General features: G+C 38.9%; 2 protein-coding genes across 3 annotated transcripts in view; one reads left to right on the top strand and one right to left on the bottom strand.

Annotated features, from left to right (window-relative positions):
* Positions 1 to 27,230, bottom strand: part of LOC128744352 (aquaporin AQPAe.a) — a 39,375-nt gene that overhangs the window by 2,293 nt on the left and 9,852 nt on the right. For both annotated transcript variants that reach the window (XM_053841283.1, XM_053841284.1), the window contains exons 2-3: positions 12,101 to 12,206; positions 11,926 to 12,032 (exon numbers count right to left, since the gene is read on the bottom strand). In XM_053841283.1, the coding sequence (XP_053697258.1) occupies positions 11,926 to 12,032; positions 12,101 to 12,185 (192 nt within the window). In that variant the 5' untranslated portion in view covers positions 12,186 to 12,206. The remainder of the gene's footprint in view (positions 1 to 11,925; positions 12,033 to 12,100; positions 12,207 to 27,230) is intronic.
* LOC128744351 (galectin-6-like) lies at positions 705 to 2,489 on the top strand. The gene is made up of 2 exons (XM_053841282.1): positions 705 to 738; positions 832 to 2,489. The coding sequence occupies exon 2, from the start codon at positions 953 to 955 to the stop codon at positions 2,159 to 2,161; it is 1,209 nt and encodes a 402-aa protein (XP_053697257.1). The 5' UTR covers positions 705 to 738; positions 832 to 952; the 3' UTR covers positions 2,162 to 2,489.

Raw genomic sequence — 27,230 nt, 5'->3', positions numbered from 1 at the left:
ACTAAACTCTTGCTTTTCAACAAGCAATGTGCCGACCCTATAAAATGTGTCCAGATTTATTTGGCAAATAAATGGCATTGTAAATACACGTACATGTACTAACATGTTGGCGGAAAATGTTGATGAACTTAAGTTCGGCTCGTGTGTGAATGCCACCCACAATCTCTTCTCTTCAGTTTGAGTCCAATGTCGGTAACCCTTCGAAGCAAATATTTGCTAAAAAAAATGACAGCCAGTAATTGGCGAAGACGGGGAAGACAAATAAGTTCGTCAAATACAAATATTTGTTCGAATGTTGCTTAGGCAAATATATTTAGCGATTATGCTGACAGCGTACTGGTACCTTCAACAAAAACAGAAATTTTCTCACGAGCATAATATTATTTACAGATATAACGATTTTGGTTTATAGTTAAATTATATTCAATGAATGGCAAAAAATAAGCAGTGCGGATATTTTTATGAACAAATAAATTCTTCAATTAAGCTATAAAAATTAAAGTTCTTTGTTTAATTTAATTTTAAAGCAAGTTGTCATGTATTTGCTACTTTACAAAAATAAAATATTGATCTACATTGTCACTTTATAATACTGACAAATTATTTGACTGCATTTGCAATTTGGACACCCCTAGAAAACCTGAGTTTGGTAATGTCAAAGTAGCAAAACAAACATTTTGTAAATAATACGTCGTCTCGCTCGCGTACAGTCGATCGAAAGGATATCTGCCAATCAATGTAAGTGTAAAATTAATGAATGGCACATCAAAATATAAAATAATTTCAATAGCTCATACATCCATTTCTCTATCCGATTGTGTTGGTTTCCAGAGTGCATCATAAAAGCAGCAGACTTAATCCAATGGTGGTGGTTGTTGTTTCGTTCAATTCGTAGATACGTGTGAGAAAAATGACTCTCGCTACTATTATACTTAGTCGGTGGCTGAACTAAATGGCAGTGTTCGCTTATCTGCTGCTCAGTGTTGGTAACGAGCTATTCGACGTCGCAAACGTATTCATACGATCCGGTGGTTCACTTGCGGAATGCAGAGATTACTGGCAGTGCAAACGACGTGATCAACTATTTCAATACTATATCGATCGCTATTATAGCAACGAAAGCGAAAACGGTGGTGCGATGTCTTCTGAATCTCTGGATAGTTGCGATTTTGCGTATCAAGATTCGCCCAAATCACCTGGTTCGAGAAGTTTAGACAAAAGCTCCGCCACGGAGACAGTTTACACTCTAGAAGGAATCACCGAGGTGTCTCCTGGCCTAAGCTTTGTAATCAGTGGCAGTATCTTGCTAACATGTGAGCGGTTTTCCATAAACTTCGTGCTGAAAAACTCGGACCTTGCGTTGCATTTCAATCCGAGGTTACCGCAAAACTACATTGTCAGAAATTGTCGTGTGAAGGGAGTTTGGGGTAAAGAAGAGGTTGCATCACCACTGTCGTTCAATTTACATCGTGGGAAGCAGTTTAAAATTCAAATTCTAGTCACGGATAAAGAATTTCTTATGTGTGTCAATGGGCGACACTTCAATGCATTCAAACATCGACTGCCTTATAAAAAAATTTGCTCGCTGGAAGTAAAAGGAGACGTCAAGGATGTAGCAGTTGAACAAGTTTTCGTGGAATGCTATCCCGATATTATACTGGATGAGATTCAAGAATTATCCAAGGATAGTTTCAGAATGCAGCCGATGTCTGATTCAAATTTTAAAATTATGCCTTATACGGGTCGACTGACGGAACCATTCACCAATGGCAAAAATTTGCACATCAGAGGCAAAGTCAAACTGCTGCCGCACTCGTTCTATGTCAATTTGCAGACCAACCATTATTGGTGGCCTCATCCGAATGTGCTGTTTCATCTAAATCCACGTTTTGGAAGCGTAGGTGGCAAGCACGTAATTTGCCGAAATTCGTGGATTAACGGAAAATGGGAACGAGAAGAGCGCTCGGAGAATCTGACCGATTTTATGCCGGGTAAACTATTCCATCTTACAATTGCGTGCACCGAGGGAAGCTATCAGGTTTTTTTAAATGAAAAACTAATAGTTGAGTTTTATTTCCGAGAGGATCCGCGACTGGTTCAATCGGTTTACATCCAAGGTGACATCAAAGTATTCAGCGTAGTACTAGAATCTGCCTACTGAAGATTGTTCTTTACATTGTATTAAAGCTGAGCTTCAATTCGTACAATAATTTTCAATGGTACCAATTTACATAGGTAATACTTTATTTACTAAACGTTCTCAAGCCATGTATGAAACTAGCGTAATTAGTTTTTGTTAACACATTGGTGTTGTTCCGATGTATATTCTGTTAGGTATTATCCGTGTACTAAAAGTACTACATGTAAGAATCTATATAAGCAAGTTCTATTGGTTGATAAGGAGTGTTAGAAATTAACAAAACATTTATTGCCTAAAATACACATATACTGGTGTGCAATAGGGTTAATGTGTTATAATTATTATTAAAAGGTATATCACGTATTAATAGCATTTTTCTTATTCAACTGCATCTGCAAACACTAAATAATACCATACACCGAATCATGAGTCACTTTATTTTTAGTGACGTTCTCAATATATGATGAACTACGCTAACGTTGAACCGCTTTTTGCGCCTTTAGTTATACTTTTTAGAGACAGCTCATTTTTTGCGGTTTAGTGTGGGAAGAACGAAGAAGTGTCATAAATTTGGGGTTCGTCTTTTTGTTACAGTCTTCACTGGAGAGGAGAAATTTCTCCTCTAAACAGCTCTGGAGTTAAATAAGATATGATATTCTTGGCATTGGTTTTTAGTTACATGTGCCCAGCATATAATTTTACATTTCAGAGTGGTCCACAATGGAAACTTAAGTAAAAACATATTAATCTATGAGATAGCTTTAGAATGTTTTGGAAAAAAAATCTAAATAATTTTCTCAATCTCAGTATTCGTAAAACTATTTTTTGTTTCAAAAGCTATGACTTTTGTCTCTAGTAAGTAAGTAAGTAAGATGAGTAGGTATGATTAGTTCCCAAGTCAATTTTCAGGAAGTAATCTAAAAATAACTGTTTTTAATATAAGTTTTTAAATTTTAATTTCTCATAAATTCTTCAGATAACGTTTGGAGTTGGTATGTATGTAATGTATGAATATGTGTTCTGAAAATATTAACCGCGTAATTTTTTTAGCGCAAAAGTTTTGAAAACTTTTCATTAAAAATAAAGCATTTTCTCACCTACAGTGAGATTTGGCTAAAACTACATGCATACAGTCTGTTGAATGACGTTCATTTGACCGGCTTGATGAAAAAATGATGAAGCTGATGGGCGGTACCGACTCCGCAGGAAACCTACCCACAGAAGCTGAGAGTCATCGTGGAAGGGTTATTCCCGCAGCACGATCCAGTGACGTGTTCTCCATCCCCGTACGGTCAAACGAATGACATCCTCACTCTTAGCACGAATGAGTAGCTCATTGCGATTTCCAGGGATCTAAGGACAAAGATGGTATCCGGTTTTGGCGGGATACCGAACGAGGCACTGGAGGTGGCGATCCAAGCATATGTTGATATGTTTACAGAGACGTTTTAACTAATTCAGAACAGAATAAAGTACTGGTACTTTACAGAATAAACAGAATTACAGAACAGAATAAAGAACTTGGTACTGTGACCAAAACCGGGAAAACTACCAAGAGGTCCTTCGTGTAGGCCTATCTACCTACTCGACACGCTAGGGAAGTTACTAGAGCGGGTAATCTTCAACAGGTAAATACCCGTTAAGGAAAGCGATACCGGGCTGACAGACACAGTTTGGGTTTCACAAAGGGAAGTCCATCGTCGATGTCATCAAATCCGTCAGGGGCCGATAGGGGATATTGTGCCATAATAGTTACGATTGATGTCAAAAACGCCTTGAACAGTGCAAATTGGGGAACGATTATCCTAGCGTTGTGTACGATGAGGGCAACGGACGATCTATGTAGGTTGCTTAAAAGCTACTTCGAGAACCGGACGCTGGTGTACGGTACGACTGATAATGCAAAGAAGTACAAAGTAAATTAGGGATGGATGGCTGGTGTAAATCTACGAATGACACACCATAAGACGGAAGCTGTTATATTCAGCAACCGTAAGGCAGCACTAGAGGCCAAAATTACAGTAGGGAGGCAAGTAATTGTTTCTAAAGGTAATGTAAAATACAGTCATCCCAGTATTATGGGCCAGTTAAGCATGATGATGCTATAAATTTATTGGTAGAAACACAGATTTAAATAATTTACAGTTTATTTTTAACTTAATTGGTTATAAATATTTCATAAATTGATATCCTGTAGGCAATCTTGCTCCAAAATCCCATACTTTTTTGCAGAACAACAAAATGTAAGCATATTCCATTCCCAGTATTAAGGGCCACTTTTAAACCTGGTCAGAATTATGGGTCAATGTTCCCAGTATTATGGGTCAGTGAACCAAAATTGGTTTTATTTCGAGAAAAACGCGCGCGCTCGTGTGTGTGTGTGTGTGTGTGTGTGTGTGTGTGTGTGTGTGTGTGTGTGTGTGTGTGTGTGTGTGTGTGTGTGTGTGTGTGTGTGTGTGAAATTCTCGCGATTTAGGCATCTTGTATCTTGTACTGAACTCAGCAACTGTCTGAGTGAGGTAAGGTTAGATTCAATTTTAGTTCTCCTTCAGGAAGCTCATCAAACTGATTCAATCTATGATGGATGGTACTAAATTCTGTGTTCGGATTTCGAATGGATTGTCAAGTTCACAGAGGGCTTCATCAACGTGATGGTCTCTATGGCAAACCAAGTATACAAAAAGCGACAAGCTAAACGGATACGATAGGCAGGACAAGTTGCAAGAATGCCGGACAACTATTCTGTACATATGGTATTTTCTTCAAAACCGGTAGGAATAAGATGATCAGACTAGGTGCGAGATCTGGCGGAGAGTACACGGTGTCCGAGGAATTGGAGAGCGTTGGCCTGCAACCGAATGCATTGGAGAAACTTTGTTCATCAGGCTTTGTCTTAGGACGACTAGCCAACTAAGTAAAGTAAGTAAGTTCAGGAAGAGGAAAAGTATTTGGTCCTAGCGTATTAGTTTTGGATGGTTTCCAAAGTTAACGCGGAACTGTACTGTGCGGTAGATTGTGATCCCTTGCAAATTCCTGGACTTTTTCGGTTTGTCTTGCTAGATCAAGAGCGTGATGCAATATATCAGGATCATAGAGCTTCGATTTCTGTGTATTGATTTTCCTTGCACGTTTTTTCGTTTTACTGAAAACAAATTACAATTTTAGTCAAAAACAGCGAGTACTGTTGATCTATATGCTTGACCCATAATACTGGGAAAAGTTAATTTTGCTCCCAGTATTATGGGCCATTGTTTAACTACGTATATTAAAGCGGAAAATGTATTTTTCTAGGTGGTTTCACCGTAGTTCAATGAATACATACCTATTCCCTCGATTCCCATCGTTTTTGCGCCCAGACATAAACATTTACGCCGCTATTCAGCTTATAATTCACTACCGACTTTTTATAACAACCGCAAAAATAACAACAAATCGACGGTCGATTGGAGCCTACTGACAATTATCGGAAAACTAGGAAAATTAGTGCATTGGAACTAAGTGTATTGCTGTCAAGCATGCAGCGGAATGTTGCTTCTGTCTATTAAACTCACACTCGATGGTTAAATATTAGTTTTCTATATAGAAAACAAACGTAAAGTATAGATTGGCCCATAATACTGGGTGGCCCGTAATACTGGGGTGACTGTACTTGGGTTAAGTAGATAATCGGCTGAACTTCACCAACCACGTCGATTATGCTTGTAATAAGGCGTCAACGGCGGTTACTGCGCTGTCCAACTACTGTCAGGTCATTGGTGTTTTAAAAAGTGCTTACTTGGCTGTGGGCAGGTAGCGTCATTTCACTTCCTACGTTTCGAAGTCACTCGGTACGAGATGCTTGCCGTTGTTGGAGTAGGCACAAACGCCGACAAAGATCGTACAGAGAATGTGTGCAGAGTAGCGTCGATGCAAAGGTGAGGTGGGTGAGTGTAGAGACAGGGATTTATATTACTTAGCCAGCATCAGCTTTAGGATCGGATAGGCAGTCAGGTAGCCTAGGGCTTAGGTGATGGATGTAGCAGTTGGGACATGTAGTAGGCGGCATGGGAGAAGTGCTTAGAGACATCCTCCGCACATAGGAATACTTTACGCTAGTTCCGGAAGAGATATAGGAATGAGGCAACAGGAGAGTTTTTAGTAGATAGGTACAAGTTTGCATCTTGCGAATTCTAGACAACGCCGTATTAGGTGTTGTCTTTAGAAGATTTTCTCCAATCTGCGCACTATGGTCGAAAAAGCCAAAATTCCAGACAAAAATCAATATCTCGAAAACCATTGGCTCTACATGTTTCATGTATTCAGAAGATTTTGTTTAGAAAAAAAGACCTATCTTTTGGTATAATTAGTCATTAGGGTGGTCCACTTATACTCGTTATAAAATTTTTAACTTTTTTGTCTTGCGATATAGAGCAATACTTTCTACTACAAAGTTGTAAATAATTTATTTTGCAGAAACTTTGCTGAAAAAACCAAATTTGTATCTCATCCGTGTATCACTATACAACGAATTTTCTAGATTAAGTCAGGGTGGATCTTAAAAAAGCAGTTTTTTTGCTCTAACTTTTTTATTTGAAAACCAATTTGAAAACTTTGTTAGGATGACTTTTAGAACGTAAAATGATGCATTTTTTAAAACTTCTAGATACTTACTTACTTACTTATGTGTCCATGTCCGCCGGTCCGGCAGAACAAAGGGATGAAATCAGAGATCTCCACTGCTGACGGTTACCCGCCATGGCTTTTACCTGTCGCCAGGACAGGTTCTCGTCTACAGCCCGGATGTCGTTGGCTAAGCTCCGTCGCCATGAGCCTCTGGGTCTGCCTCTTCTACGCTGTCCTTGTGGATTCCAGTCGAGTGCTGCTCTGCAAACCTCGTTCGCTCCTTTCCTCAAGGTGTGTCCGATCCACTTCCACCTACGCTCACGAATTTCTGTGGCTATCGGCCGTTGATGACACCGACGATGGAGTTCCTCATTGGATATCCAATTATCAGGCCACCAGGCACGAATAATATATCGCAGGCACCGGTTAATGAATACCTGCAGTTTTTGCGTTGTCTCCGCTGAGACGCACCACGTTTCGCAGGCATACAGCAGTACGGATTTAACGTTTGAATTAAAGATTCGGGTTTTCGTACGTAGAGTGATCTGGTTTGAGCGCCAAATGTTTCGCAGACCTGCAAAGGCACCCCTGGCCTTCCTGATCCGTGTGGCTATATCAGTCTTGGTACCACCATCGGGCGTTGTTTGGCTACCAAGATATTGAAAGACGGCTACCTGCTCAACTTGTTGTCCCGCTACTGTAAAGTTGGTGGAATTGTCAGTGTTCACTACCATAGACTTAGTTTTCGCTACATTGACTGTGAGACCTGCTGCCTGGGAGCTCTCGGAGAGGTCGTCTAACTTGCTCTGCATATCGTTTCGGCGTTGTGCGAGCAAGACAATGTCGTCGGCTAGGTCGAGGTCATTTAGCTGCTCCATCGTTAGAGGATTCCAAGGCAATCCTCGATTTGGTCTACTGTCAATTGCTCCAACTAATATCTCATCCATAACGATGAGAAACAGAAGCGGTGATAAAATGCAGCCCTGTCTCACGCCAGCAGTAACCCTTATGGGGTCGGACAAGACGCCGTCGTGCAAAACCTTGCACGAGAACGCCTCGTACTGAGCCTCGATGAGATGGACTAGCTTATCTGGAACTCCTCTACGCCTAAGTGCGCTCCAGATGTTTTCGTGATTGAGTCGGTCGAACGCCTTTTCGAAGTCAACGAACACCAGCAGAAGAGAGTCCTGGAATTCGTTGATCTGCTCCAATATAATGCGGAGCGTTGTGATATGGTCTACACATGATCGGCCAGCACGGAATCCAGCTTGCTGCCGCCGGAGAGTAGCGTCGATCTTCTCCTGGATCCGGTTGAGGATTACCTTACAGAGTACTTTGAGAGTAATACAGAGCAACGTGATGCCACGCCAGTTACCGCATTCAGTTAGGTCTCCTTTCTTAGGGACTTTGACCAATATGCCCTGCATCCAGTCCACCGGAAAAGTTGCGGTTTCCCAAATATTGCTGAAAAGCTGATGCATCATCTGGGCTGACAAAGATGGGTCAGCTTTGAGCATTTCGGCTGAAATACGATCTATCCCTGGCGCTCTATTGGATTTCATACTCTTGATGGCTGCTACAATTTCATCCAGCGATGGCGCCTCCGAGTTCACGCGATTTATTCGACGAACTGTAGGCGTCGTACGCTGCTGGTTTTGTTGGTCTCTGACATTTGAAACTCGGAAGAGTTGTTCAAAATGTTCAGTCCATCGCTTAAGCTGTTCTGTACGGTCAGTCAATAGCTGACCAGCTCTGTCCTTTAGCGGCATCTTTGTATTCATCCTGGCACCACTAAGGCGGCGAGAAATATCGTACAACAAACGGATATCACCATTGGCGGCGGCGGTTTCTCCTTGTTCGGCTAGGGAGTTAGTCCAGGCTCTCTTGTCCCGCCTACAAGCACGTTTAACAGCCCTCTCCAGTTCGGCGTATCGTTGACGGGCAGCTGTCTTAGCCGATCTGGTCCGCGCTCGCTCAATGCCGGCTTTCGCCTCTCTCCGCTCGTCGATCTTCCTCCAAGTTTCATCCGAAATCCACTCCCTCCGCCCACTGCGCGCTTTGCCGAGGGTTTCATCACTGGTCGTGATGAAGGCGTTCTTGATGCCGGTCCATTGCTCTTCGACGGTTCCACCAGATGGCAACTCCGAGGCTCGAGATTCAAGTTGTTCAAACTTCTAGATAGTTGCTATCTATTGTCTGAAGGAAGATATAGAAGTTTTCGATTCAAAATATTATAGTTTTCCACGGCGTCTCACACTTCCGTTGGCACATATTTTCGAAAACGGAATGAATGGTCTAAAAGTACGTATCTGGATCTACAAAATCCATGTAATGGCATTTTTCCAGACTTCTCCTATTCTGAGAAAAACGCATTTGAAAAGTAAGTATTTTTCCATATTCAGCCCCCTGTTGTCCAACGGTTCACTAATATCTACGATCCGCAGGGCCTGGGGAAAAGTTGGGTTCGAATTCTGTTATAATTGACTCCCATTATGGCTTGTTTTGTTCCATGGACCCGTAAACGTTGCTTCAAGCGCCATCCCTTACCTGTTTTTTCGCTCTACAGACACTATAAGCACGTTTGTTTCATTACTTTCTTCTACCGTCCCCTCCATCTATTGTAGAAAAAAACTACCGTTATAAATATCACAGGTAAGTTAGAAAACGACGCTTTAAAACCTTTTTATTAAAGAATAATATTGGGGGTACTTTTAAAGGAATGAACAAACGCGATTTGTTTTCTTTGTGAAAAAATACGCAAGGAAACTCCGTCGAAAAAATCCGAAAAGTATGTGATGAAGTTTTCAAAGCATACAGTGTCGTAAAGAAGGACATGCCGGTGGAATCGAAAAAAAAATTGTTAAATTGTAAGGGATACATGCCTTTTTCTTCAAGAAGAATTATTTGAAGTATTAACAAAGCTCAACATAAGTTTTTAAGTACAATGAGGAATATTTCAATGCACCATTACTAATTGCTGGATAAAGTTTTGAAAATATTGCAATAATATCGAATGATTATGATGTCCCGACTACTTCATCGATTGATACCGCATTTTCATTAAACAAGTCTCATCGAGATACAAAAATTAATTTTATTTTATGCTGTGGACAAAATGCAGCCCGATTTTTTTGTATTGATAGGTCATCCTAAAAACATTTGGCCGACTTGAGTGCTGAGAGAATGCGTAAAATCTCTCGTTATCAAGCCGTAGAAGTAAGCAACTGTGAGCTTATTCTGCTAGAATCAGTCTGCAAGGCGGCAAGCAAAATGGAAATACTTGTCTATACAAAATATTAAAAAAAATTATAGCAAATTCCAAAAACCTTCAAATCTGCGGTCATGAGGGAATAACGCTAGGCTCGAAAAATAGTACTTTTTTACGACTTTTTATAGATAAAGGTAGAATACAGTTTACCAAGACAGCATACGACAAATAATGACACAAAGGCTTCTCAGGCTTGCCTTCGAAATTACTTAGCTAAAGGGTGTCCTACATCAAATTATATCACGAAAAAAACGCTGTAAAAATTTACACAGTTTAATATCTGGCTACAGCTGCTTCTGTACGGAAACGCACTTTTTCTTCATGTCTTCCTCAGATTTGACCTCCTTGGGAAGCTTCCGTAGTGCCTGCTATAGCGTCTATAGCCTGCTGTAATAGTCTATTATTTTTCGATGGGCCTTGGTTCCGGTGTGTGGGGAGGGTTCATGTCCTTGGGTACGAAAGTGACCCCGTTGGCTTCGTACCACTCCAGGACATCGTTTGAATAGTGACACGAAGCTAGATCCGAACAGAAGATCGTAGGGTTCACGTGTTGTTTCAACAGAGGACGCTGACGCTTCTGTAGACACTCTGAGGTAGATCTGCCCTTTTACAGTCCCGGTAGTCATGAACGGCGCACACCGCTTGCCATATGAGCAGATCGCTTGCCAAATCATATATTTCTTGGCAAACTTTGAAAGTTTTTACTTCTTTACTTCCTCGGAAACATCAAACTTCTGTTGAGCGGTGAGGAACAACAGCCCCGAAAGCTGCCGAAAGTCCACCTTGACGTAAGTCTCATTATCAATGATGAGACTATGAGGCTTCGTCAGCGTCGGGGTGTACAGTTTCTGGGCTCTTGATTTTTCTACCGTATTTTACTGTTCGTTACGGTTTGGAGCCTTCTGCACTTTGTACGTATGCAATCCCTTCCGATCCTTGGCTCTCAGAACGAAAGACTGAGCATTCAACTGCATTCAACTTTTTAGCCACATCTCTGACCGAAGCATTGGGATTCCGCTTAAACTCTTTCACGACACGTTTGTGATCCTGATCACTAATAGAACATCCATCCTGACCGCATTTCTTCTTCTGTTCGATGCTTAGAGTTTCGTAGTAACGCTTAATCACACGACTCCAATGTTGACTGATGTCTCAATGAGGGAGTTGAGGATTTTCCAGGTGCTTGCGCAACATTGGATTATAGCAAAGTTCGAAAACTGTTTTCCATATATCATCGGTTGTTATGTTAAATGGTATAGATCGAAGTGAAAAAAGTCTTTTTGTCAATCGTAAGCAGTTTTAAATTACGCTGTAAAACATCAAATTGTTGGTCCACTGTGACTCTGTGAGTGAAGTTACGACATGCCACCTGGAAGAAATTCTTCGTACCTTGGTTCGTACACAAGTTTTTTGTCACACTTTTGAACACGGTTGTAAAATCATTTCAGGATATCTTTAGTAACATCACTTCATGATTGGGTATAACAATTTTCTGTGTTTTAGATGTTCGGTGATTGTAAGACCTGGCAACAAACACAGACATCCAAACAGACACGACTTTTATTCGAAATTGTTGATTAAAGAACATCAGTGTAACTTTTACGCCCTTACTCATCTCGTCTGCCCTCACTATCCCAAACAAAAGAATACCTCTCAAATTACTAACTAAAACAAGCGTTTGTTATATATCTCATACGAATTGAGAGCTTCTACTTGATGTTTTGTTCTATGTGTTCTCGGTATGGCATCGTAAACGATGACATATTCAAGCGCAAAGCATTCTTCAAATGTTTTTCGCGGATAATGTGCTTAGATATAAATATGTACATCATACGAATTAATTTACGGGGACAGTGATTAAAACTGCTCTGAGATTACGAATATAATCTGTTGGAAGGTTATTTATTTGTCTTACCATTACGACCATAAACACGCTGAGTCCGAAGGCGAGTGAGATGAGCGTTTTATCGCCTGCCGCATGAGTGCACGCCGCACAGCCGAAAAAGTTTAATATGAAAATGCCTGTGAATGAACGGAAGATTGTTTTGCAAAATAAAGCATTTATTATTGTTTAATCTAGGCTTGCTTACCGACAAATTCCGCCAGCACTGCCTTCCAAATGTTGCTGGACTTTCCAGACAGTTCGTCCATACCGATTTTGTATGAAGTTCCCATTTTGCGCTAGCCCTTGGAAACCTGCAAAGATAGGATACAATTATAAGCTGATAATTTTATGCGAAATGTCGAAAAATAACGGTTTAATAGCATTCAGTTATGTCAGTTGAACTGATTGATGGAAACAGCGGATGTCAGTATATGGTGAACGGATGAACATAATACCTACATCAATCGAAACAAGTTATTGAAAAAACGATCGGAAGGCAGCAAATGGAATAAAAAGAAATATTCGGAATTCCACAGATTGGGATTGCCTCTTATCACGTGCTTTTTTCATAAGATGCGTCAGCATCCATTCTCAACCGTACCTAAGTAAATTTCATATTACCGCCAGACTGGTTTTGCGCATTCCATTCTATAGAATTGTATAGGAACAAGCATTTGGCATTTATTTGCCTTAGCGGATGACGGAAAGAAACAGACAAAATTGGACACTTTTAATATCCGTTGAATGATCAGTACTACAGGAGCAAGAGCTGGCCAAAAAAATTCAAGGCTGAGGATTCGCACTTATAAAAATTACTGGCAAGTAGTTTTAGAACATGGAATAGACTTTGAATATCCCAATTTTAGTTAATACTTATTTTAAACAATCGATCTAAATGACTCTGTAGTCTGCATTTTTTTTTACTATTTCGTCTATCAAAAACTATAAGTCTACAGATTATTAATAGCTTCGCGCTAGTTTTGGAACATCATGTCTGAAATGGTGATCATTACAAAAAGATGCGATTAATCATGTTCATTTATGGTTTACCTGCATTTCCTGTGTCTCAACCTTTTCGCAAATGCAAATTAGTATTGCTTCGTGCAATAAGCAAATTTATTACACACAAGTGTCAGTACCACGCTTCGCACCATTGAACGTGCATTTTTATTTTTATTTTCAAGATCACTGATACGTAGGATATCAACTGATCAGTTTGCTTTAAATTTGTGTGCGTGCGTGCGTGCGTGCCGGTAGGTCGTGCGAAATTTTTGTAATAATACGTCTAAGGTTATCGCATAGAATATTAATTAGCTGACCACACCGCGATGACGTTGTTGAAAACCCAACCGAGCACGAAGATCCATGTTCGAAACGTAATCTCTACTAGGTATAGTGTGAAAACTGCAAAGCGGAAAAATACATTTTTATCATTTGCCCCACGCCCCTTTGATGGGATCTGATGACGCTAATTATGAATGATTTACTCGCTCATTTGGAATTAATTACGCGCTTGAAAGTGATGAGAGCTGTTAGCTTTCCTTAATGAATTTCTAAACGAAATAGCGATTACAACCACAATAGCATCCAAATACGGGAAAAATGATATACTAGGGTGATGCATCTACTTTGGACACTTCGATTTGATTTTATTTGAATAGATGGAGCATCCTATGCTAAAGGTTCTTTATGAAATTCAACGACTACAGAATGCAGGATAATTGGTAGATGAAGCTTCTACTTTTGCACATGCGAACTGACGGGTTTTATGTTTCTGTGCCGCTACTATTTGAGCCTCCATTTGGACCCAGAACTCCAACTGTTTTTCTCCTACTGTTTTCTGCAAGGGTAAGTCGCTTAGAACATTGTTGCAGGCTCAATTTTTGGAACAGCTCGCCTCATTGACTACTACTAAGATCAGCTATGGCAGATTATGCACTACTACGGATTTCCGGATAAACTAACGTGATTGGTCAAGGCGACGATGGATCGAGTAATGTGTGTTGTTCGAGTATCAGGGGCAGTCTCGAGTCCCTTCGAATCTCGAAGAGGGTTATGTCAAGGTGATGGGTTTTCATGTTTGCTGTTAAACATCGCTTTGGAGGGTGTGATAAGAAGAACGGGGATAGACACGAGTGGCACGCTATTCGCGAAGTTCGTCCAGCTGCTTGGTTTCGCTGACGACGTTGACATCATTACACGTACCTTTGAGAGGATGGCGGAAACGTACATCGGACTGAAAACTGAAGCCAAACGGATTGGACTTGTCATTAATGTATCTAAAACAAAATACATGAAAGGAAGAGGTTTTAGAAAAGTGAATGCTGACCTCCCTCCCCGGATTCATTTAGATGGTGGTGAAATCGAGGTCACTGGGCTCACTGGTTACCGCAGACAACGACACCAGCAAAGTAATACAAAGACGCATTATGGCAGGAAATCGTGCCTACTTTGGACTCCGTAGGACGCTGCGATCGAACAAAATTCGCCACCACATGAAGTTAACAATTTACAGGACGCTGTTTAGACATGGACTGTTTAGGCATGGACTATGCTCGTGGAGGACCAATGCGCTTAGTGTTTTCGAACGGAAGGTGTTGCGGCGGAGTGCAGATGGAGAACAGAACGTGGAGGAGGCGAACGAACCATGAATTGGGGAACCACCCATCGCTCACACCGCAAAAATCGGTCGCCTGCGATGGGCTGGGCACGTCGTGAGGATGTCGGACGACAGCCCGGTTAAAAAAGTTCTCAATAATGAACCGACTGGAACGAGACGGCGGGGTGCGCAGCGAGCAAGATGGATCGATCAAGTGCGGACCCTACGCAGACTACGTGGCTGGCGAATTGCGGCCATGGACCGAGAGGAATGGAGACGACTTCTTCGTACAGCAGAGGAAACCACGGCCTGGAGCTGGTTAACTAATTAACTTCCTACCTCATTGCCTAAAATTGCGGTACATTCCTTTCACAGTTCATGATATACTGTGGCCCACCTTTTTGACATTTAAATTTTGAAATATTAGAAATGGCAACCTTGCCAATGTTTGTTATTGATTGTCAAAACGATCAAAACAGTCTGGCTGGGCTCAGGCGAGTTTGACAGGTTTCACACGATCAGCACCTCAGCGGCACAGTAAGGCACAGACTGAACAAAATTTCTATTAATGAGGTGAACGGATTGTTCTCAGCGACTTTCCCTTGGTTTTCTGAATGTTCTTGAGTTTCGCTTAACGGTTGGGCAATATTTTTCAATTGTGAGCAGCTCTGGCGAGTTTGGAGGTTGTAATTGAGTACGAATTGTTGGCATTTTGTTGCCAGTACTGTGGGCCCCCGTCAATTTCAACGATTCCTCATGCAAACTAACGGGTTTTGTTTTTAATTTGTACAATTGGCAACCCTAAATATGCTGAAACTCGTATGAACAGGCCACCCTGCTCTTTGTTATTGTTTCGGTGGTTTGATTAAGTTAACGTTGCAAATAGCGAATATTTCATTCTTCGAGCGAATTTCCATCAAAATCATTGGGAAAAGAAAATGTGACACAGACTAAACACGCTAGATCAGCACAAATAAATCAGGTTTATGTGCATAAGTTGCTTCATAAGCAAATGATGTCATGTTGAGAATGACATTTGAACCATTTTTAATTTGCACGTCGTGCAAACCAGCGGGGTTCAAATTAAAAGCTGTTTAGGTTAAAAACGGTCAAACGAACGAGGGTTCACGGTATATATTGTAGGGACTATAGCAAATGATCAGTAATATCTCATTGAGTAAATGGAATGCAAATATTAAATTTGCTAAAAATTCTATCTTTTATAAGAAACCATTTTAGCGTGCATTAACGTGTTGCTCACAACGCAACAAACATCGTTTGCTTGCTCTGCTTGACTCGAGTGGCGAACAAGTACACGAAAAGGATGACTAGCAAATAGCCCGGAGAAGTGCTATGTCTTTCGGTTATATAGGAAGAAAAGATATGGAAAGAAAGAGACGCGGGAAAATTTGGTTGATACAAATGTATAGAGCGAGAGAGGGATTGATTTGGTGTTCATAGTTCATTCAATTGGTTATAGTTGAGAAAGATAGACGTGAAGTTAAGTTCGGTCACGACAAATGGCGCAGCTGGTAAAACTAGTGCTCCTAGGTATGTATTAATTGTTTTAAAATGAAAATGGAGCAGAACCTTATGAATCGGCGAACTTGGAAAAGACAACTGTGGGGAAAATTTCGAATGATGCGGAATTGAAAACAAAGGTGCTGGTTTGGGATGGCGTCTCTGTTTAAGTGGCAAAAAGGAGATATTGGGGTGAATAGAATGATAAACTAAAAAGTAATGAAATAAATATAATGATGAAAAAAGTATGATGATGAGAAAAAAAAATGTGATGAATGGCAGTACGAAGGCAAAATACATGTAAAAAAAATGTAGAAAACAAAGTATGATGATGCAAAAAAATGGAAAAAATGACGTAAAAAAATAATTATGGGAGAAAAACACTATGATAAAAAAAGGTTGATGGAAAAAAAGGTGATGCAAAAAAGTATGAAAAAAACAAGTATGATGAAATAAATTAAATATGACGTAAAAAAGGTAAATAATTATGGGAGAAAAAAAATTATAAAAAAAAGAAAAAGTTTGATGGAAAAAAAATGCATGATGCAAAGAAGAGTATGAAAAAAAAACAAGTAGAATGAAAAAAAGCATGACGAAAAAAAAAGTATGAAAAATATGACACAAAGTACGATAAAAAAAAAATGAAAAAGTGTTGATGGAATAAAAGGATGATGCAAAGAAAAGTATGATTAAAAAAGATAATAAGTTTGTTAAAAAAAAAAAAAAACGTAGAATGGAAAATAAGTATAAGATGGAAAAAGCATGAAAAAAACACTATGAAAAAAAATGTGATTGAAATGAAAGTATAATACAAAAGAGAGGCGAGCAAAACGGTTTTGAACCGCTCATTTTCTGCTGTGACTGATTCCAATGAGCGGCGCATCATTGACGGTTCGTTTGCTTGCTAAGTCGACATTTCGGTAAATTGAGATTAACGAACAAAATTTCGTGACACGTTCGGGTAAGTTCGTGGTATTTTCCAAGAGCCGTTCGTTTGAACGCTCTTTCAGGTGAACTAGTTTATTTCAACAGCTTGTGAGCCGTTCGTTCATCCCTAGAATATGAAATAATATAAAAAAACGAGTGCAGTGGGATTTCGGATTGGACATTCCTCGATTGTGGCTATGCAAACTGTTTCACTTTAAGCATCAGTTTTCGCGTAAATGTTCTAGTTAACGGAAAAATGATGAGTCAGTATGCGTATAAAAAAGAGCATTTGTAGAATATTTCAATAGGTAATATTTTTGTTGACGTCCTCTTTCGCCGTTTTCCAAACAAAATGGTTGCAAACGTGTACAAGTCGTTGATCAATGAAGGTTAATTAATTTTTGACACATTTATGTTCATATATATTATGTTATGTTGGAATTGTATAATGATTAGAGTATGTCAAATCGAAGAGAACAATAAGTTGTTTTGCTGTCGTGCGTGTCTTCATATACAATTCATGACTGTGAATTATAAAGCAGTATAGATGATTGCAATATTTGATTATATCTTAATCATATATTCAGGAGTATTTAGTTTATTTAATCGAGATATACAAACCAAATAGTTTACTGGGGTGTCTCCACTTTGACTCGGTTTTAATTTTGGCGACATAGGAAACACGCGTTTGTTGTTGCCAAGTACGAAATTCTGCGCTATGACAACGAAATATATGGTGAAAATAAAAGTGATGGGAAAAATATGATGCGATAAAGAGATATGATTAGAAAGGAAGTATAATGCAAAAAAAAATGAAAAACAAATATGAAAAAAACTATAATCCCTGGCAACCATTTCTTCGTATTTCTTTGTTTTCCGCCATATCAGTCTTTGGGGACACCAGTGGAGGGGGCCGATGGTGGTCGTTACCATTTTTAAGGGCAATTTCTACAAACTCTACGATTACTCTTGGGAAGCTCAGATGGGGATGGTAGTCATGTTTTGGAGGGCCCCATACCTGTGTTAGCGTGTTGGCGAATTCGTCTGTGTACGGGAGCCGCGGGCTAGCTTGGCGAAACTGGCAGAAGATATTTGGGCGAAATGCTCAGTTCGGATGGTTCGGCCAGCGTATTGTTGATTTCGGGCTGAACCATAGTTAATAAGTGTGGAAAAAACCACAATCTCGAAAAACAGGTATGATGGAAAACAAAATGTGATAGAAAATAAAGCATGGTGGAGATAAAAGTGTGAAGAAAAAGAAGGTGTAATTGATACGAAGGTATGAAGCAAAAGCAGTGATAATGATTAGGCTGGCTCTTGGCTACGTAGCTCTGTAATAACTTTCACTGCGAAGAAAGCTCGACACCATTCTTTTCTTAGGGTTCAAAACGTGAACTTCTATACTTTACTTCTATATTTTAAATATTGTTTCAACAGAAAAGAGTAGAGAAGGAGAATATTGTAGGGACTATAGCAAATGATCAGTAATATCTCATTGAGTAAATGGAATGCAAATATTAAATTTGCTAAAAATTCTATCTTTTATAAGAAACCATTTTAGCGTGCATTAACGTGTTGCTCACAACGCAACAAACATCGTTTGCTTGCTCTGCTTGACTCGAGTGGCGAACAAGTACACGAAAAGGATGACTAGCAAATAGCCCGGAGAAGTGCTATGTCTTTCGGTTATATAGGAAGAAAAGATATGGAAAGAAAGAGACGCGGGAAAATTTGGTTGATACAAATGTATAGAGCGAGAGAGGGATTGATTTGGTGTTCATAGTTCATTCAATTGGTTATAGTTGAGAAAGATAGACGTGAAGTTAAGTTCGGTCACGACATATATCATTCTCGAGTCATTTTCCCGTAGTGACAGGAAGCGAGGTCTGGTCAAAACAGCACTGAGCCATTCTTGCGTAACTTTTCAACAGGACCTATGAAACATTGAGAGACTCTCTTTGGCGTCCTCCTCTTCCGATTTTTACGGCGACATAAACACATTTTGACAAAAATTGTCTTAACGTTTCGCTAAATATTGGCATCAGCAATCGATTCATGCAAAGCTTATGTTTTAAAGTGCATTTATATAGTCCTGGCAGGCGAAAGAGAAGAGGTACAAAGAGAATCTGTCAATGTTTCAAGAAAAAGGCAAGAAGCATTTTATTTAATATTTCTTTACATAAATATTTTGGTTGATTGACGATACCAATGGCCAAGTCGATTTCATATTTCAATACACACTTACAAATGAGGAGTGTTCCAGTTCAAGTCTAACTGCAAATTTAGAGAAATAATACACCAAATTTGATTCGACTATATTTTGACCATTCTACCCTTTAGATGTTTGTAAAATAAACAAAGGTAAAAAGACATTAAAATTACTTTTTTTTTGTGAATAAAATTTTTATAAAATAGGGTTTATTTCTAATTCCCGTGGTAGTAAGTAAAGCCCTTCTAATTTTCATCATTTGTTGGATGGATTTAATGAATACTCCAAAAGTTCTTGTGCTGATTTGACTAAAACACACTTACCTTCCGATCCGTGAACTTAGAAATCACTGAAAAGTGATTATTAAAGCATATTATTGAAATTACGCAACTGACTTTGACTGACTTTGTTGACTGTAGAATAACGACAATGCCTTGCATGAGTTATTTTCATTTATGAATGACGGAAATTAAAACGATTAATCGACATTTTCTTCTTCGTCGCAAGAAAAAAACGTAGGACATTTGGCTGGTAGGATTTCTCTAATGATAAAAAGCATTTATATAAATCTCAGCTCACTTTAATTGATCGCGTATAATAGACAACAAACTAAAATATTAGGGAATAACTAGTTTTGCATTGTGTATGATAAAAATGCTGATATTTTTAATAATTTGTGTTGGATAGGACGGGAATAGGCAATCAGTGCTATCAGGAGCAATGAGACAAATTAAACGCAGCCCATGCGAAGCTGTAAAGACCGTCTCACTCAACCCAGATTTGGGTTACACCCTCAAACGGTATGGTAGTGCAAATGTTTGAGCCTCTGAGCTCGTTGCAGCTCAGTCGGTCGTTTAAATTAATTGTTTACTAATGGATCAGAACAGAGATTATGAATGACTTCACTAATTAGGTAGGAATTTCTTGATATAATTAGCTTTTCGTACACTTATGTCGTTGTGCTATTTTCTTTTTCATTTGGATGGTGATAATAGTAAAAATAAAAATATAATGATAGTCATAAATTTGATAGTGCTTTGAACGCTATCAGTGCTCAAAATATTTCAATTCCAGTAATATTAACCATTTATAGAAGCGTGACGTAATACAAAATGTTCTTCCGTTAAAAACATCTCTCGCGAGCTGTCGTGTGTTGCCTTTTCGTAAAGTGATTAGTAAGATGTTATTCTAAATCAAAAAAATGTAAAAAAAACTCCACTCAGTTTAGCTGATATTTCACACGTAATGAGTACAATTGCAAACAATTTTTTACGCGAAATAAGATAATGTAAAGCACGAAGCAGGAATGCACTATTGTTATCTGCAGAGTAATCTTAATGCTATGACGCTCTTAATTGCGGTTGCTTTATAATTCTGCAATAAAATTCCCATATACGTTTCAGTATTATGTGGGTCCTACACAAGCCGTAAATGTGCAACTGTGCACTATAGTTACCCTTGATGACTTCAAAACTATTTGAGTCTGTCTATGAATTGTTTCTGTATTTCCCAGAATAACAATATAAAACTATTTCGATATATTAGTTTTCCATTTATGGGCTCAGTTAGAATAGGGACAGATGTGATGTGATGTGACAGAAAAATCATTGACGATGACGAATCAATTTTTTTCCGGCTGAATTTGCTTATTTCATCGTGGGGACAGAAAAAAGTCTACTTACTGACTAGTTTGCTTATTCTCGAAGACTTCTTGATACATACCGCATATAGTTTTCCTTATTTGTAATGATTGAAACAGTGATCGTGATTTAATAAAATACCGACAAAAACATGGTTATAGTTGCGTAGGAAGAATCTCCTTAATCGGCCATTTAAGAGGATACTAAGTAATGATACTTTAACCGCTTGTCAGCAATACACGTACGGACATCTAAACAAGCATGCACTGTTGCTATTTATAACCTAATCTTCCGTTTGTCCGTCTGTCAAAAATGAAGCATTTAATATTGTTTACCTTTTCCGTCCACATTTGTTTATCTTGTGTTGAGGTGCTAACCAATGGAAACACCCAGCTGATTTCACGCATAACCCTTTGATCATGATCAGTGCTACTGAATTTATATTTTTGAATGGAGAGTCACAGAATTTTCCCCATAGAAAATGTTACGCCAGCATGGACTGATATTGAACTTCAAACATTTAAGAGTAAATATATGAGATGGTCACTATCTCACAGCTCACATCTGGGTCACTAACATTGGCTAAAATTAAATTTTGTCGAATGTTTGTTTATATACCTAAACAAAAATATTGCGTTGAAAAGAAAATATGGAAAAGCAATGAATAAAATTTACTTTCAAAGTTAAGAACCCTTTAACGTAGTATTGCATTTTCGTTTCATTATTGGGGGTCATTCTACAATCTAGCATCATGCGAAATGTATTAATCGCATAAATTACAAAAATAGTTTATACAAGAGTAAATAAATAAATTTAAACTTATCGTAAGTCATTCATGTAAGTCATGTCTATGACTCATGTAAGTCATGTCTATGTCCCAGTGAAAAATGAAAAGTAGTTTTTGGACTTTCAATTTTAATAAGTTGGCAAACAATAATCACGTGGAGCTACGTGAAACTTTTCAAAATATGATGTCATCTGTAAGTCGGTAAGGTTACAACCTGCAAACGTGATTCTGTTTTTAGCGGATGGCATATTGAAGGGAAAAATACTCCAAAGACGCAACAATAACAATTAAATAATAACTAAAGAATCACGAACTCGTATAAATTGTCAAAATAAGCTTATACAGACCTAAGTCACCTTTCCTTACTACCCATTTGAATGTGAACCTTGAAGTTTTCTTTCCATGTCATTGTAATATCACGGCTGGAATCCAACGCTAAATGGAAACGAATAACGTCGGAAAGATCTTAGAAAGATAGAATACAGACATTATATTTCTCGATGGTTATATGGACGATAACGTGAACCATTGCATAGTGGGAAGGGGGATATTTCTGCAAAAAAAACTCTTCATCTCAGTATCTCCAAATGCCGCTGGGCTACATACAATCTTTTGATGTCAAAAGAAAGATATTTCTATGGAGATTCCAAATGTATGATACGGTATGGTTCTTGCTTACGGCACGCTTCTGTTTTTAGTAGTTATTACCAAATGAAGGGGATTTTACCCTACTTTTTTAGGAGTACAGAGATGTATTGATGACCAATGACCAACATTCATTTTTGACGCCAATGTAATGTGTCAGGTTCCTAGTTCGTTCCCTTATCATAATAACTTTGCTAGTATGCCGATTGGTAAAAAATGACGCCAATGCACTTGGAAGGTCAACTCGATCTTGAGCCATTCGTCGCCAATTTCCCAGGAGCACCATCACAGCTTCAAGTCCATAACTACCGGTCTAATGAGGATTTTGTACATTTTCAGTTTCGTACGCGGAGTATACTTCTTATAGCGTTAGCGTTTTGCGAAGGGCTAAGTAGGTCCGGTTGTCCGCTTGAATGCGCTTGTTATTTGTGGTCACCGGCGATTCCAAATATATCTGGGATCTCATCTATCACTTCTAGTTAGTCCCCGTCAAAGGTAATTAGTCTTCGAGTGACGTTGAATCGCTTGCAAAATAAGCCGCCACATTGTCTCAACCCTCGCCGCGTCTCGAGAGTATCCCCGAAATGCTCACGAAACATATTACATGATCCAATATAGCTCAGATCAATCGCGTTAGTTTGTCCGAAAAACCGTGTTCGTGCATTATCTGCCATAACTGGTCTCGATCGACTGTATCGTATGCTGCTCTTAAGTCAATTAAGATGTGAGGCGTGGGCATGCTAATCCCAACTCCCAACATTTCTATAAGATCTGTCGGATGGTAAAAATTTGGTCCGTAGCAACACGAGCCTGCATGAAACTCGCCTGGTAATTTGCTACGAAACCTTGTGGTATCCGGGACAGCCGCTGAACCAAGATCTGGCGGAGTACCTTGTAAGCGACGTTTACCATCGTTATGCCGAGATAGTTGCAGTTGTCGAGCCCGCCACCTTGAAACCTGTCATGGGTAGGGACGAGAGAAGGAAACTGGTCAACAGGTGGAAGCAGTTCTTCAATGAACACCCCAATGTCGAAGTTGCAGAAGGAGGCGGAACGGAAATTAACCTGGGAATGCCCATGGAAGATAGCAATGTCCCGGCACGTGATCTTCAAGAATTTGGGTTGCTGAAAACTTGCAAAGCCGCCGGTAAGGCATGGCCGAGATACGTTGCTAACCGCTCTATCTTGTTTTTTTTAAAGACTTGAGAGTAGCTCCCGAAGGAATGGAAGAAGAAGTTAACCCTTTTACGCTTCTTTTTTGTAAGATAGCACAAAAGACTGCAAAATCATGCTGAACAAATCTGTTTTTTTTATCAATATAAAAGTCAATGTATGTTTGTGCGCATCGTCGTAACTCCGGAATGTCTGGACGATTCTTCATCAAACTTGATATACTTGTTTCTTGACACAAGAAAACCAGTAGGGAGGTTGACCGTCAGGAAGGGTGGTCTCTGACAAAGGAAGCAGATTCAAATACGAGAGAAGGGTTTTGTATAAGTGGCTAGGAAACAAAAGTGCTAGTCGTTTAGTAGTACTTGTCAACAGAAACAAATTAAAATAACGAAAAAACAATGTCACCCCTGGGCCCTGGCAGCAAGGCTACCCACCGAGAATCAATGAATCGAATCTTTACCTTTCAAAGGGTGGTACAGTTTTGTATGGAAATTATCATTGGATACACCCTGTCCTAGATTTACTATAAGCAAGCGTACGTAAAATAAATCACTTTTCGTCTTACGTTGATAATCAATTCACCATACCGTGGGTCATTCGATTATAACTGTTTAGCCCTTGCATGATCTCAAGGCTAATTACCCAGTGTACCTAATTATTCAACACACGTTCGTTAATTTTGCTCTGCGTCTTTTTTCATGGAGCAACTTTGTTGATCTCGACCAGTTCAAATTTAATGCAAAACGATTAAATAAACGAAACTTAATGCGCACCGGAAACGACCCGACAATCAACATTATGATTAGCGGTTCTTCATTTGTTTTTGTAAATTTTCCGATACTTTCATATGTGGTAGGTTAAAATAACTCTAAATTAGATCTAAATTAGATCAATTCGCTGGTTATCAAATAATTCGTGTTACCATTTCCTGAAACATGAAAACGGTTCCACATTGTGTGGCCAATTTTAAAGCCAGCATCCGCACTGCAACTCAATGCGAGGGTGTATATAATTTTCTTATTAAATTGCTCATCTGCTGCATACAATTTGCATTTAGCATGTCATTCAACTAACCAGATGGAAGGCACGTATCGCAACACTCGGTGTTCCAAGTTTAGAATTACAAATTGAGTTTGTCATGCTGTCAATACGAGTAGCTTCAACCCTACAGCTCGATACGTATCGATGACGCTGTAGGCTGCAGCTTTGCACTTTGCTGCATAAATACTTAACACCTTATGTGAGAACGATACTTAACCAATCAGCTCTTCCATTTAAACAGTAGGTTTGAAAAGAGATGGAAATGGTAACGACCTTCACCTGCTTAGTGGATGTCTAATTGTTTTTTAAGGGATGTGTTAATTTGCATCCACGATGACAACAAACAAGCGTAACAGCGGTAAACCGCGCGATACCAATTTAGTTTGCAGCTTAGCTACTCCGTGTGTTAATGTCTACAAAAAACAACCGCAACGCTAGAAAATTGAGACGGATAACGTGGGCCATATACTACATATGTCTATCTTAGATACGGTAATAAACGGATTACCTCAGTATTTTATAGGTTGTACGCGTAAAAGCGATATGAATGAAAAAATCCGAATGAGTTCACCTAGCGGTACCATTTTACTACTTCATTGTTAGGTTTACACTGAAGTATAATTTGCTTCATCATATCAGTTGTCAGCAGATATCAACTTTTGTCATTCGAGCAACACTTTCCTCACAAAGCTTAAACCGGATTGTGATTGAGATTGTAAACCGGATGTGATTTTTATTCTTTTTCAACATATCTGTTTGAACATAAAGCATTTGCAAGCAAAACCTAAACAAGTAAATTTTGTGCAAAATAGTGTAGTGATTGTTCCAAAATTGGAACGATCCAAAATTATAAAATTTATTGTTAAGATTGCATTGTGGACAAACTATTTCCATGCAATTAAAAATCGGTTTCGTCATTTCAGAGAAACAACCACTAAGTTTGTAGCCTAACACACTTACTTTCACAGAATTTTCTTGTATCGAGATAAGTTGATAACTATCGATTTAAGCTTTTTTTTACCGATTAAAACTCTTTTCGTAGTATAACAAAAGTAAAAACACTCTTCACTCTCTCCCAAAAGACAGGCCCGTGATGAGCAGCTCCGCTTGCGCAATGTCAGAGCACGCGCCAAACAATAAAAACGTGTTTTCCGAGAACGAACACAAATCAGATCCCGCCACCCACACTGCGTCATAAAAGCTTGGTCGGCTGCGTAGACCTTCCCCGTACCCTAGCAGAGAATTTAATCAACTTTTTTGAAAAGCCTTGTTGAGCTCTATGGGCCTAAATTTCTAATCAAGTGGATGACGTAGTACCTACTTGACGAAATCAGTTTGGCTGTGTGATATGGTGATTGGTTGAGTCAATTGTTGTCTCACATTCGGAATGGTGCTAAGGTGATTTATGAGATAAACGCTGGTATTATGATGACTAACGATTCGGATTGGCTTGTTGTTTACTATGCAATCTTGTCTACTCCTTGAAAGATGTGTAGAGCTCTAAGTAAGTTTAATCTTAATAAGCGGGTAGCGAAAATGTGGATAACATTTGCGATATCATTCAATACACAAAATCACTGTCCCGCACTTCAAACTGTATTTAGGGCTTATTAGTTGCAGCTTTGACCAATGATGATAGATTCTAGATCAAGATGGAAACGTCTTTTGCAGGAGGTAAAATCTGTATAAAAAAATCGGAAGGTTAAATTCCGAAAGTAGAATGTAGGGCCAGAACTTTACTTTGATTGGCGGTATTTTTGTGAATTTCATTATTTTTTTTAAAGATAGCTTAAATTATGCCCTAAAATCTGGTGAATTTGCAATAACTCGAGAACGGCTGGGCCTAAGAACAAACTTTATATGACAGAATTTGTTCAAAATAATGCGTAGAATTTGATTTTGTTTGAGTTTTACCAAAAACTGCAGAATTAGGATATTTGTGAAATTTCAAATATTTAAAAAAAATCCGAAATCGTGTCCATCGATAACTCTTCACCAGATGTTGTATATTTTTTCTAAAAATACGCTTTACTTTCTACAACTTTTCCTTTGACGCCATTTTGATCAAATAAGTTGTTTTCAAGATATGATGTTTTGAAAAAAGAAATCTCATTTCTAAAACGCCCTTTTGAAAAGTTATTCTTGACGAAAAAAAATCAAGTTTGGTGGAAAATGAGTTCTTGCGTGGTATCCAACACGTTAGGAAAATTTCATTCCAATCAAAAATAGTTGAGTCAAATTGTTTTGCTAGTTGAGCTGGAATTGCTGTCTATCTAGACATTTTTTTAATACCGGGATATTACAAAATTGAAATAAAGCATGTAAATTACTCATAGAAACATTTTGAGGTCAAGCAGTGAACTTTCCCTGAGCTACTAATGAGCTACTAACTAGTTCTACATATGTTCCATATATAACTTCGTCAAATTTTGCTTAGCTAAGTTGGTACTGTCAAATGAATCAAAATTGAGTCAAAGTGATTGAAACATCTCTGGTTTATGCAGAGCCGTAGCGTGAGATTGTGGCGCCCTTGGTGGAAACCAAATTTGGCGCCTCTCGTTCTCTAAATCTGTGTTCCTTCCTGGTTTATCAATTTTTCGTATTCGGTCCTTATCTAATACATCGCTACACTTAACGTACGTTCTGGAAAAGTGGACTAATTTCGGATAGCGATGACAAAAATACAAAAATAATTCAATGAAACAAATTTTCCTTAAAACCAGTTTTTAAGCCTTCTATAAAAAAGTTTTGACGGCATGCCAGGTTTACAGCGGTTCACCGGAACCATCGGTA

This window comes from Sabethes cyaneus, chromosome 3 (assembly GCF_943734655.1).
Source record: "Sabethes cyaneus chromosome 3, idSabCyanKW18_F2, whole genome shotgun sequence".
Taxonomy (NCBI): domain Eukaryota; kingdom Metazoa; phylum Arthropoda; class Insecta; order Diptera; family Culicidae; genus Sabethes; species Sabethes cyaneus.
This window is presented reverse-complemented; position numbering and strand designations above follow the sequence as displayed.